This window comes from Triturus cristatus, chromosome 6 (genome assembly GCF_964204655.1).
Source record: "Triturus cristatus chromosome 6, aTriCri1.1, whole genome shotgun sequence".
In the NCBI taxonomy this organism is placed as follows: Eukaryota; Metazoa; Chordata; class Amphibia; order Caudata; family Salamandridae; genus Triturus; species Triturus cristatus.
The window spans coordinates 176,886,687-176,901,305 of NC_140589.1; the positions used below are offsets into that span (position 1 = coordinate 176,886,687).

The 14,619-nt window shown below is 45.9% G+C and overlaps 1 protein-coding gene across 1 annotated transcript in view; it reads left to right on the forward strand.

Annotated features, from left to right (window-relative positions):
• The window catches only part of PKHD1 (PKHD1 ciliary IPT domain containing fibrocystin/polyductin), a 1,788,124-nt gene that overhangs the window by 1,732,671 nt on the left and 40,834 nt on the right, over positions 1-14,619 (forward strand). Inside the window, exon 54 of the mRNA XM_085609531.1 lies at positions 12,593-12,747. Within this exon, the coding sequence (XP_085465657.1) occupies positions 12,593-12,747 (155 nt within the window). The remainder of the gene's footprint in view (positions 1-12,592; positions 12,748-14,619) is intronic.

The following is a 14,619-nucleotide window of genomic DNA, read 5'->3' on the forward strand; positions in this document are numbered from 1 at the left end:
AGTCAATCAGTGTCAGTCAGTCAGTGTCAGTCAATCAGTGTCAGTCAGTCAGTGTCAGTCAGTCAGTGTCAGTCAATCAGTGTCAGTCAGTGTCAATCAGTGTCAGTCAGTGTCAGTCAGTCAGTGTCAGTCAGTCAGTGTCAGTCAGTCAGTGTCAGCTAGAGCAGCTCTGCTGACCTGGTTCTCTGGCTCTAAAGCAGCTCTGCTGACCTGGTTCTCTCTCTCTAAAGCAGCTCTGCTGACCTGGTTTCTCTGGCTCTACAGCAGGTCTGCTGACCTGGTTCTCTGGCTCTAGAGCAGCTCTGCTGACCTAGTTCTTATGCTACAGAGCAGCTCTGCTGATCTAGTTCTCTGGCTCTACAACAGCTCTGCAGACCTGGTTCTCTGGCTCTAAAGCAGCTCCGTTGACCCAGTTCTATGGCTCTGAAGCAGTTCTGCTGACATGGTTCTCTGGCTCTATAGAAGCTCTGCTGACCTGGTTCTCTCCCTCTAATGCAGCTCTACTGACCTGGTTTCTCTGGTTCTGCAGCAGCTCTGCTGACCTGGTTCTCTGGCACTAGGGCAGCTCTGTTGACCTGGTTCTTAGGCTCTAGAGCCGCTCTACTGACCTGGTTCTCTGGCTCTAAAGCAGCTCTGCTGACCTGGTTCTATGGCTCTAAAGTAGCTCTGCTGATTTGATTCTCTGGCTCTAGAGTAGCTCTGCTGACCTGGTTCTCTGGCTCTAAAGCAGCTCTGCTAACCTGGCTCTCTGGCTCTAAAGCAGCTCTGCTGGCCTGGTTCTCTGGCTCTAAAGCAGCTCTGCTGACCTGGTTCACTTCTCTCCCTCTAAAGCAGCTCTGCTGACCTGGTTTCTCTGGCTCTACAGCAGCACTGCTGACCTGGTTCTCTGACTCTAGAGCAGCTCTGCTGCCCTAGTTCTTAGGTTCTAGAGCAGCTCTGCTGACCTGGTGCTCTGGCTCTACAGCAGCTCTGCTGACCTGGTTTTCTGCACTCACGACGCACGCACCCGACTTCGCGAAAATATATTTAAAAATAATATAAGTTTCTTATAAGTACAAATATATTATTTTGATGAATATCTTACATAATCTCTTGCCTTAATATGTATATTAAAGACACACATATCATTTTGGAACATACATTTTTTTTGCGGGAGTCGCGCACCCAGCGCGCCCCAGCACGTATATGATGTCACGCGGGACCCGCAAGCGCGCAAACATCTTGTACCGTAATGCGCATGTGTCGCGAATGCGCGGGCGCAGGAGTCTCAGACTGGTCGCATACCAATCGCGCATATCACGTGATATTAAATGTATATGATGTAACTGAAAAACACGCAGCCGTCGCACACCATACGCGGATCCTTCATGACTTTTCTAAAGTGGCGGCTAGAATGCGCGCACCCACCGTGATGTGTACACTTTGAGTGCGCGACTGCGAATTTTTTTTTAATTTTATTATAGAAAATGATATAGATATATTAAATTAAAAAATGAAAACAAGAAAATTAATCAATATTTCAGTTTTAATTAAAAAATGTTTTTTGCAATTTTCAGAAAAATATATGTTATTTAATGAATAAAATATTTATAAATAAACAGTTAAAAAACTGTAGAAAATCAGTACAAAAAAATAGATATAACTACTATCACACTTAAAAGTTAGCATTTAAAAAACCTTTGAAATTCACTGAAAAAAAACATAGGTTTCAGAGACGTTATAGTTAGAAATTAGCAATCAAAAAACCTTAGAAATTCACAAAAAAAACATAGGTTTCAGGGGTGTTATAGTTAGCTGCCCATTTCACTCGTACAAAACCATAGAAATTCCTCCATAACTCACGCGCCCGCAATGCACTGCTGATGATGTCACATATTGCATCATTCATGACATGGTCAGTGACATCACTGATGACATCTCAAATGACTTCACTGATGACATCATCCACTTGACAATCCGATACACCACATCATACACTATTATAACCTTTCATCACTCACTGTAAAATACAGAGTACCATATTTGAAACCATTGACACACCAATACCAGTTACTACATACCCACTCACTGATTCCTAAGTCTACACACACAACTACCCATTCAACAACAGAATCATCTATACTTGCAGTCATTTATTAATAGAACACTATCAAATGCACTTATACACATATATAGACATTGACACATCAGCAGTCATCTTAGTCGGTTATGCAGTCATCCTACTCACTCATGAAAAAAATGTATCGCACTTAAATTTACTCACTTACACAATTATCCAACGGCACCTCATTTATTCAAACACATAGTAACTCATCGTTAATATGTTAAAAAAGCACCATTACAATTATACACTCATTCATATATTTACTCTCACAATCACTGACTCTTACACAAACTTATTTATATACACCAACTCTCACATACAATGCCTTTTATTTTTTTACTTTGTTGAAGATGTACAACTAAACATATATTCGCTCACCAACACACAAATAAATACACTCAGTTACCCAAACAACTGTTTCCACATGCACTCTTAAACCCATACACCTAGTCAATCAACCATTCACACATCTATGCATAGAGTTACACACACCCCATCCAACCACACACAAACTCAGTGTCCCATACAAATACTCACCCAACTAATCAATAACTAATATACACACTCATGTAGTTAGTGACCAACTGAGGCAGCATGTTATACAACAACAGAGACAGTGCTGCACACATTCACATAGTTTTGTTACTAATCCATGTATTAAGTGAGACACTTTTAATTACTCACTTAAAAAGACAGTCAGACAGCTACTAAATCCTCCATCCAGACAGTTATATATCCTCTCAATCTTCAATACAGATTGGTATATATATAATACATATTTAAATTTCAAACTAAACCACATTCAGTGGATGATGTCATCAGTGATGTCATCAGTGATGTCATTTGAGATGTCATCAGTGATGTCATCAGTGATGTCACTGACCATGTCATGAATGATGCAATATGTGACATCATCAGCAGTGCATTGCGGGCGCGTGAGTTATAGTTAGCAGAACTAACTATAACGGAGGAATTTCTATGGTTTTGTACGAGTGAAATGGGCAGCTAACTATAACACCCCTGAAACCTATGGTTTTTTCTGTGAATATATATATAGATAGATAGAGATAGATAGATAGGGATAGATAGATAGATGGATAGATAGATAGATAGATAGATAGATAGATAGATAGATAGATAGATAGATAGATAGATAGATAGATAGATAGATAGATAGATAGATAGATAGATAGATAGATAGATAGATAGATAGATAGATAGATAGATAGATAGATAGATAGATAGATAGATAGATAGATAGATAGATAGATAGATAGATATAGATAGAGAGAGAGAGATAGAGAGTGGATTATTATTTGGGGTGTGCCATCACAAGGAATAATAACACTAAGTTATCAGGTAAACATCCCAAAGTCACTAATCTAACCAGAGCTCAACCCCTTGGTAGCTATAGCACAGCGCATACAGGCTCAACAAATGGCAATGTGTAATGTATTTATTCCATTCAAAACAGTAACTAAGACAAGACACCAAACAAAAAACACATTCTAATCTGAGTTAGAACAATAGAGTAAAACTCATTAATCAAAAGGACACCTAAACAACAGAAATCAAATAAAGGGGGACCAGAGATATGAATTAGTGCAAAAAACACTAAGTGCTATATAGAGTTAGTTGTTACAAAAGCCTATTCTAGCTTTAAAATGGGGTGTAGCTTAACCAAAATGCTCATTAGTACAATGATAACAGGTGGTATCCCATACACCAGTACTCCAGAATGGAGTATAACTTGAAGCATAATCAGTTCAGCTTTGGTTATTATTTTACATAAATATATATACATATATATACATACATTTCGTTTATGCCTGTTTTTGTACTTTTTAATATCGTTATGCAAAAAAACTTCAGCTGAAGTGAGTACAGTTCGAATATTTGTTTTTGTGGGCTTCTATAAAATCGTTAGAATATTAATTGACCTAATTGAGTTAAGGTTCCATCCTAGATGTTTCTCTGTCTCTGCTTCACTCGCACAAGATATACTAATCCTTGTAGAAACCGTAATAATGTATTTAATGAGTTCCTTGTGAACATTGTTTTTGCTTATTAGCAACTCCCAGTTCGCAAGGACATATAGGTCGCTCTTGTCTATTTGTGAAAGTCATTTGACATGTCATCAGCGGTGTCATCAGTGATATCACTGACCAGGTCATGACTGATGTAATATGTGAGGGCATAAACAGTGCATTGCGGGTGTGCGAGTTAGTTAGCTCACTAACTAAACGGCTGAATTTGGTTTTGTATGAGTGACACCTGAGCCTAACTATAACGCCTGTGTAACCTTTAGTTTTTTCAGTAAATCCCTGTGTAGGACTTACAGGAAGTACCAGGAGGGTGTCTTGGCCTCCAAGGTGCCTCAGGAGTAAAGTAGACTTAATCTCCCAATCAGTAGTGCAACACGAGTCGCATTTGCAGATTGGTGGAGAAAGGGTGCATGGCCTCCAAAGACCTTTTTAGCAATCCCGCTGTGTGGGACTTACTGGAGGTAACAGGCGGGCTATTTGGCCCCCAAGGGCATCCTTTGGGGCCAACTACACCTCCTGTTACCATCAGTAAATCCTTCACAGCAGGATTACTGAGAGATTGTCGGAGACTACGCCCCCTTTCTCCACCACTCTGCAAACGTGCCTCCTGGCGCACTGCTAGTAGGGGGATGAAGTCCCCGTGGCTCCAGAGGGTCCTTGAGGGCCAACTACCCCTCCTGTTAATTCCAGTAAGTCCTACACAGTGGGTTTGCTGAAAGGTGTTCGGTGGCCATGCCCCCTTCCTCCACTCCTTTGCAATTGCATCTCCTGGTGCACTACTAGTTGAAGGATGAAGTACCCTTGTCTCTTGATGGTCCTTGGGGGCCAACTATCCCTACTGTCATCTCCTGTAAGACCCACACAGCTGGATTGCTGAGAGCTTGTCAGGGGCCACACCCCCTTTCTCCACCACTCTGCAAATGAGCCTCCTGGCACACTACTGGTTGGGGGAAGTAGCCCACTTTAATCCTGAGGCCCTCTGGAGTAAAGTGTAAATCATTCCCCAACCAGAAGTGCACCAGGAGATGCGTTTGCAGAGTGGGGGAGAAAGGGAGCGAGGACTCCAAGTCCTCGTAGCAATCCAGCTTACTGGGACTTACTGGCAGTAACTGAAGGGCTTCCTGGATCCCAAGGACCCTCAGCATCTAAGGGGACTTCATCCCCTAACCACCACAGCACCAGGAGGTGCATTGGCAGAGTGGTGGTGAAGCGGAAGAGGCCTCTGGGCGACTTGCCAGAGTTAATATTGTTAATATATATATATTTTTTATTTCAAAGGAGAAAAGGGCTGCGTGGCCCCCTTCCCTGGGCCATTTCCAGTCCCGGGGACCCAAACCCCCGGGACCAGCTCTTTCTTCAATGGGTGAGGGGGGCCTCAAAGCCACTTCCCCAGGCCGATTTCGGCCCTGGTGACCCCATACGCCAGGGCTGGGCTTTTCTTTTTTATATTATTTTTGTATCTTAAAGGTTGGGGGCCATGTGGCCCCACCCCCAGAGCTATTTTCGGCCCAGGGGACTCCATCCCACGGGGTCTGCGTCTTTTTTATTTTAATATTTTTTTAAAAAGGAGGAGGGCCTGTTGGAAAGTGCCCTCTTTTTGCACGGTTGCTTCCCACATTTTGCCTAATGTTGATGTGTTTTGACCGAGTGCGCCCTGGGTTCCTATCAACCAGGTACCCAGGGCCTATGTTCTTTCCCTAAAATGTACTGTTGTAAAACCCAAATGGCAACTCTCTGGCCACATGTAAGTCCCTTGTAAATGGTACCCTAGGTGCCAAGGGCACTGTGGCCAGGTAAGGTCTCTAAGGGCTGCAGCACTTATTGTGCCACCCTTAGAGGCCCTGTCCCTTTACACCCACACACTGCCATTGTAGGCTGGGTGTTTTGGTGCAGAACAAAAGTGAAGAGTCGGCATGGCCCACATCCCTGTGTGCCATGCTGACAACCCACTGCCCTGGCCGAGGTAAGCCACCCCTCTAGCTGGGTGCACTGTGCCAGTGGTGAGGGTGCCGGTGCATCTGCCCTGTAGCCCTACAGTGTCTAAGTTCATTCTTGGACATTGTATATGCAGTAATGCCATGAAGAGTATATGGTATGGGAGGTCGTCATTACGAACTCCACAGCACCATAATGACCTTATTGAAAACTGGGAAGTTTGGTATCAAACTTCTCAGCACATTAAACCCACACTGATGCCAGTGTGGGATTTCATGAAAAATGCACTCAGAGGGCATCTTAGAGGTGCCCCCTGAAAAAACTACCTATCTCTTGTGTCCTGCCTGAGTGGCTGCTCACCAGCTGGCACCACCAGACATGTTTCGGCACCCCTTGGTAGGGAGAATGCTGCTCTTGGGGTCCTGAAACAAAGCCCATCCTGCGGCGAGGTGCCAAGTCTCCTCCCCAAGGAAAGGCAGGGTCCACAAAGGGTAAGCTTTAAAGGCCTGACACCTCGGTGAGCTAACCCAGCCATTTGCTGCTTTCAGCAACCGGCCCCCACCGGTTCTGACACCCATTTTGGGCAGGAGAATTGGTGGAAAAATCAAGATAGAAAGAGAGGTGTGCCCACCTTTGCCAACCCCACCCTCAGGAGGGGAAGGCGAAGTGAAGCATAACTCTCAGTCCCTGCCATCTTGCAGATGGGGGACCCAACCAACCAGAGTGAGGCCTATGTCCACCTCTCACTGGAGGGTGGCTTAATAGGGAATGTACTTCCATTGGCCCCGACCTATCCCTACTTGTAATGCCCCTACAACCCAACCCAGAATCTTGCCTCCTCAGACCAGAGCCAAAAACAAGAAGCAAAGAAGAAGAAGGACCGAACAGCCGTGTGGAGAGAAGAAGAGGAGAACACCAACTGACTTGGCCTCAGGCACCTCCAACAGAACCTCGCTGTGTCCTGCAGCCAGCAGTCCTCGAAAACCCAGAGAACCTGCCCTGCCTTCACATCTAAAAAGGACTTTTGTCTCCCGTGAGCATCGGACTTGCTCAAACGTAATGGACTCTGACTGTGGCTGACTCCGTGAGTCTCCTTCACTCCGCCCCCCAGCATCCCAAGCCCGAGTGAGCCAACACTTTAAGAAGGTCCTGCCAATGATCCAAGTCTGGATCATAGTGACCCCTAAAAAGCAAGCTCCTAAAAACCAACCTACAGCCAACAACTGAAGATCCCCCTCAACTGTGTACGAAGGTGAGCACCCCGACCGACTCCTTAACCGAAGTGGTCCAGACGAACTAAGCGCGACCATCTGACCGACTCCGTCATCGAACGCCGACTCCATCATTGAACGCCGCGACCATAAAGCAGCAACTCCCAAGGACCCCATTAGCCTCATCCGCCACTGACCAATTTGAAGGTATCCTCAACTGAAACCTGCAACCTAAGTCAAGTCTGCATCCTACACCCTGTGCTGCTGGCAGTGTAGTTCTTGTGTTGTCCATTTGGCCTCAGTGCTGACCCTGACGCCAGGCGTCCTTGTTTGTCCAACTTGGTGGCCTGCTTGCTGCAGTCCCCCACACCCACCACCGTGCAAGCCCGTTTGCCAACTTACGGACCCTGCATGCTGCACACGTCCGCCTCGGTGCCGCTGGTGGTGCGGCTTGAGTACCCCTTGAACCAAATATCACCCATGGACCCGTAAACCCGGTTCGGCCCTCAGAGAAGTAAAGGTGGCTCATGAGTAAACTGTAAACCTGTGTTGAGTTTGCAAAACGTATTGACTCTATTTTTCCTTCCCTCAGGAAATGCACCAGCCTGGTATCTAGTGATACTTGGCTCCATAAGAGAAGCAATTACCAAGTAGTCTGACTGTAAACTGATTCACTGCATTTGAACTGTGGTTAAACTGCATATGTTTGCAAAGTATTGCTTTACTTACTTGTAGCAGGCCTGGCTTGATTCTACAAAATAAAATATAACTAAAATATTTTTTTTATACAAACAAATTGGTCTGAGTTCAGTCCTTGAGTGTGTGAAATTATACCCTGCTTGAGTGTGTTCAATAAATGCTTAGCACTTCCCTTTGATAAGGCCTTACTGCTCGCCCACACTACAAATAAAGAGTAAGGTTTTATCTACTTTAGCCTCTGCCTACTTTTGGGGAACCACTGCACTCTGTGCACACTATACCTTACTTTGATATAGTAAACATAGAGCCAGCTTCCTACAAGCCCGCGTGGCTCCCCTCTCGGGCCGAATTCGGCCCTGGGGACCCCACCCCCTAGGGCAGGGCCTTTTGTTGTGCAAAAATGTTTTTGTTCCTAAAGATAGGGAAGCTGCACGGCCTCCCTCCTAGGCCTAATTCGGCCCAGGGAACCATATCCCCCGGGGCCTGGACATTTCCTTTTTTTGTGAATAGGGGAGGGGACCGCGTGACCCGCCCCACATTTACAGTATTTAGTGTCCTGGGGAGGTGGCTGTCCCTGTGGCTTAATAAAAGCCTAGGAGGGGGGCCCCATGAGCCTCCCTCTTTCATTAACTTAATGCCCCCAGGACCTGGCCCACCCACCCAGGGGATAGCAAAGCAAGCATGGGAGTCTGCGCTTGCTAAAAAAGAATGTGCCTCAGATTCGCAGATCCACCCTCAAGCCCACGGCAAAATAAAAAAACTTAAAAATGCTTTATACCGTACGAGACCTTGGTGTTGGAGGACGGGCTCCCGCCTGGCGGATTCCTCACGCACCGCTCACTGCTGGCGAGCTTGACCGCCAAATGGGGGAGCATGGCTACAGAGCCTGGCCAACACCTAACCATGCAATACCTGCACGTCATGGGAAGGGGCGGGCACCTGGTCCGCTGGTTCGCCGCGTCGTTGCGGGAGCACACGGCGGTTGATCTGGGCCCCCTCCGAGGCAAGTGGGAGCTGGACCTGGGGAGGCCGCTGGCGGACAAGGAGTGGGAGAGGGTCCTCAAAAGCCCAGTGCGTATCCCCCGCAATATGCGGTTCCGTCAAATCCAGCTGTTCATAGTCCACAGGGCCTACCTCACACCTGAGCTGATTAATAGGTACTTCCACCGCGCTGACGCGCTCTGCCCTCGGTGCCGAGAGATAGGGGCGGGGCTGCTACACATGCTGTGGGGCTGCCCTGCGCTGCACGCCTATTGGAGGGCGGTTAGTGGGCAGCTGCAGGGGAGTTTGGGACGCAGCATTCCCTTCGACTGGCCTGAACACATCTTACACCAATTTACCAGATCGCCCAAAGACAAGGTAGCGTCCCGATTCCTGGATCTGGGGCTTGTGGTGGCGAAGGGCCTCATCACCAGGAGATGGAAGGCGCATGACCCACCACACGCACGGGCCTGGAGTTCATCGTTCCAGGCATGGGCCAGAGCGGAGGGGACGGCCATCCGCAGGGAGGATACCCTGGGGCTGCGGAGGGAGCCCATGGCGGACCACTGGGAGCAGTTGCTTGCTGAGTTTCGGCGCTCAGAAGGGGAAGGTACCACGGGCTGCACGGGGGAGGCCAGACAGGATGGCAATGGCGCAAGCGGCGGCGCAGTGCAGGCAGCCTCGCTGACGAGATAGCATAGCCCCCATTATCACTGGCCCATAGATGGGGCGTCTGGGAACACTTGGGGATAATTGCACCCATTGGGGCTTGGAAGGGTGATCCTGGAGTTCGGGGGGGGGGGGGTCGGGGTGGGAAGGGGGTAGGAGCACACCACGCGAATCACTGTACACGCTGCCTTTGTTATGGGTTCTTCCTTTTTTGTATTGCATGTAACCTTTTTGTCTTTATTGATGCCTCAGTTGTGTAGGCGTGATTAGTCTCCTTGTACGGCTCAATGGCTGGTGGGTGGTGGTGATGGCTCCTCCTCAAGAGAAGACATCGGAACTGCTAAGGGTGAAGTGGCTGGCTTCCAAGCGGGTGGCGGTGGGCGCGCACACAGACATCAGGTTGTCTCCTCTTGGCTGTCGACATGATCTACCAGCCTGTATAAGTTTATGTCTTACTGTATGTAAAGCACGATGCCGTACAATGTATTCCTGCACTAAAATTCAAACTCAATAAAAACAGATTTGCAAAAAAAAAACTTAAAAATGCTTTTTTATCGCTGGCAGGGTCCCTCAGGGACACCCCTACTATATCTGGGGAGTCAGGGTATTCCTACCCTGCCCCCTTTTCTTTTTTTTTAACCTTTATTCTGCTTCAAGCCAAGTCCCAAGATGGCTCCCAGCACATCCTAGTTGAAGTGTTGACAGCCAATCAAATTTGAGTAGGATTTGCAAGTCCACTGCAAGGACTCACGTCCTCAGATATCTATATTTTTTAAAGCTAGATATCGCAAAATCTACTGAACGAATTTACACCAAATAACAAAAACCAATCTTTCTGGACCAACATCTAGCTTTCTGTCAAATTTGGTGTAATTCTGTTCAGCAGTTCAGGCTGAATTTGTGTTGAAAAAATGAAAAATCCCCATACATTCAACATGTAGAAAACGCATTTTGGGACCCCCCTTTTTTCTCGGCCCCTGCTTGATGGATCATTCCAAAACTTTCAGAACAGCAGCTGAACCAAAAAGTTCTGTGAAAATTCTGTGGAGATTGGTCAAGCGACGCCAAATTTATTGGCAAAAAACTTTGGTCCTAACTATACCTACCTTAGAGAATATGTTTCCAAAAGACGTATAGTATCAGAAATTAGTCAATCAAGAGCAAATTTATACATAGACTTCATTAACAACAATAATGATGATAAGCAAATCCTGCAGTTGTTTTATGATTCTAAGGTAAGTAAAAAATCACTTACATATTCAGAATCTGCCATATAAGTAATTACCATTGCATGATGCAGTGATATGTGTATTTTTAGGATGAAAAGAGCTGACAGAACTGGTGATATTGTTAACCTATATTTTTAATCATTGGGTCATTTCTAAAGGTACTATTATTTCCCTATTTTATGTTACTCAAGTCACTTACCAATATCGAAAGGTAATCAAGAAAGCCTACAACAGCCAACTCGCCACATTCATTGAAGAGCACAACATTCTCGACTCCTCCCAATCCGGCTTCAGAAAAAACCACAATGTGGAAACCGCCCTCCTTGCTGTAGCAGACAACATCCGCACCTTACAGGACAAAGGAGAAACAGTAGCCCTCATCGTCTTCGACCTCTCAGCGGCGTGCGACACAGTCTCTCACCGCACCCTAATACGCAGACTCCATGATGCAGGAATCCAGGACAAGGCCCTCGACTTGATCCGCTCCTTCCTCTCCGGCAGAACACAGCGGGTCACAGCGGGTCACAGCGGGTCACTTTCCTCTCTGACCCTACACCTACCCCCTGCGGAATCCCAAGGGCTCCTCCCGAAGCCCTACGTTCTTCAGCATCTACATGGCTCAGCTCGCCCCCATCGTCAGAACCTACAGACTCAACATTGAATCATACGCAGATGACACCCAACTCATCCTCTCCCTATCCAACGAACCCAACACCGCCAGACACAACTTTCGAGAATTCATGGAAGCCATCACCAAATGGATGAAAAACAGCTGCCTACAACTAAACACCAACAAAACAGAAGTACTCATCATGGGCCCAAACCCTGATGCCTGGAGTGACACCAGGTGGCCCCCCGGACAACCCCCATGGACCACCCACGCAACCTGGAAATCATCCTGGACTCCGAACTCAAAATAGACTGCCAGATCAACTCCGTCTCATCTTCCTGCTTCCACACCCTCCGCCTTCTTTGTAATACCTTCAAATGAATCCCCCTCGAACACAGAAAGACCGTCACTCACGCCTTGGTCACCAGCAGATTTGACTACGGGTGTGCACTCTACGCCGGAATAAACAAAAACCTCACCCGCAAGCTACAGAACATCCAGAGCCCCACCGCAAGACTGATCCTCAACCTGCCAGAACACTGCCACATCTCCCAGCACCTGCGCACACTCCACTGGCTCCCCGTCGAGGTGAGAATCACCTTCAAGATACTCACCCACGCACAAAAGGCCATCCAAGGCACCGGAACAGCATACCTATACAGCTGACTCAAATTCCACGCACCCCAAAGGACCCTACGATCAGCTCAGCTCTCCTATGCCGTGGTCCCCCGCACCAGAAAGACCAGATCGGGAGGCCGCTCCTTCTCCTTCCTCATGGTCAAAGCCTGGAAAGCCCTTCCGCTTCACCTCAGACAGAAAACTTCGCTCCCCATCTTTGCAAGAGACCTAAAAATCTGGCTCTTCGACAGACCCCCTCCTTGATGGAATGGATTATGCAAACCCCCCCCATCCCCCAGCGCCTTGAGACCCTCACGGGTGAGTAGTCGCGCTTAACAAACTCCTGATTGATTGATTGAAAGGCTAGAAGGCTCAATTGGTCTTACTAGAATGCAAACATTTGAACAGCAGTGAGTGTTAGTTTACTGAGAACTCTTACCATCTATCTTTCGCATAATGTCGTTCCACTCTTCTTTTTGTGACTTTCATAGAATTTTGTTGGAAGATGCAGTTGATTGGACCCCTGGTGAAGACATTGTGATTAGCTCTTCAACCTATGATGCTCATCAAGCTGAGCTGGGAACTCTGAAAGTGGTGTCCAAAAACAGCATTAAAATTCATAAGCCGCTGCTACACAGACACACTGGTAAGATGATCCATATAATACCTTTATAGTAAATGTATTGATTGTTGGAAGGAAGAAAGTTGCTGATGCTGAGCACAGAATAAATAGCCTTTTGTTTTGTTCAAAATCCAAAACTTGTTATGCTTCCCAATAGTTCGGGCCATTATCTTCACCATCATTCCTCTAAATACTACTGGAGTGTGATTTAAGAAACAATGCGAGCCAAAATTACATAAACTTTGCACCACTTCAATACAAGTTTGTACTGATATTTCCACAGACCGTCTAGCTTCACAAATGATATTTGCAATGACTTCTCTGCCTCTGATGCAAAAAAGTATACGCCACCTTCAGTTTTGGTGCCAATCGACTTGTGCGATTGTCAGTTTAAAGCCAAACTGCTTCGGTGCAATGTAACATGGGGCCCTAATTGACTAATTTGCCTAATTTCCAAAGTAGTTTTCAACAAACTCCCAAAAGGCCAATTGGATTTTCATGATGGTCAGCACTTAGGGGCACATGCATCAAGAAAAGGAATTGCAATTCTTTAATAGCAGTTTTTAAGGAATCGCTATTTAGGAGTCACAATTCCTTATGCATGTAGGTTTCGCAAAAATAATAGCGATTCCTACACATTCCCTACTAGTGAATCGCAAATTGCGATTCGCTATTAGGGAATGCTTTCCCATTCATTCCTATGAGCCTAGAGGCCCATAGGAATGAATAGGAAAGCATTTGCAATTTGCGATTACCAAATAGGTAATCGCAAATTGCGACTGCAATTGCAAGGGTGCTAGGGGGCCTAAGACCTCCCTGATGCACCCCCAAAACAGGTAAGTGTGCACATGTGGAGCACACAAATGCCCTAAGGGCATGTGTATTCGCCATATGGCACTTAGAAAAGTGCAATTTTGTGCATTTTTCTAAGGATTTGCAAATTAGCATCAACTTAAAGTTGATGCTAATTTGCGATTCCTTAATGCAAAGTTGCATTTTGAAAATGCTTCTTGCATTGCATTTAGGGAATCGCAAATTGCGATTACCTAAATGCATTCGCAAAATAGGTCATCGCAAAAATTGTGATTACCTGTTGTGCGAATGCATTTTGGGTTGATGCATCAGAAATGGTTTTCACCGGTCACAAACGGGCCGATTCGCAGAATCGGCCTGCTTGCGACCAGTAAAAAGCTTGATGCATGTGCCCCTTAAATTCTTATGTAAGATGAGTGAATGCTTGTACCACATCACTAAGGGTTAGTATCTTCAACGGCTCCCTGGAGACCCCATTTACATGAGCACTGACTTATGAAACAGCAAGGACTACTCGAACTGTGTCACATATCGTCTTTATGGAGTCGCTCAACTCAGCAATGATTCACACTCATCATAAATTATAAAGGAGTAAAGGAATGTGTTGACTGGGTCCTCTACTGAGCATTGATTGAAATCCACACAGTGTACTTTTACTAATATGACTTCCAACATACAAGAGTATTTATAGTATGGATTATGCTAAGAGATATGCGAGCAGCAAAAGAGCATGTTTTGGTACAAGACTAAGCACTATTAATGGACACATGGAACATTACTAAAAACGGCTAAAACGGTATACAAGTGATTCAGCTTGCAGCAATATCTGGTGAGTTAGAGGGATAATGCAGTTACTGTCTTTGAAATCATATTTAGATGTTCAAATCACAGCAGGTCCACTCAGCCGTTCATCCTTCCAAGGTCAATAAAGTGAATACTTTGATTTAGGAAACAATAGACATCTGTTATTCAGCTCCAATATGAGGCGGTGGGTGAAAGGACACTTCACAAATGCATATGTTATGCTGTGTAAAATACAATGTGAAAAGTAGCAATTACTAAAGAATCAAAACAGATATAACA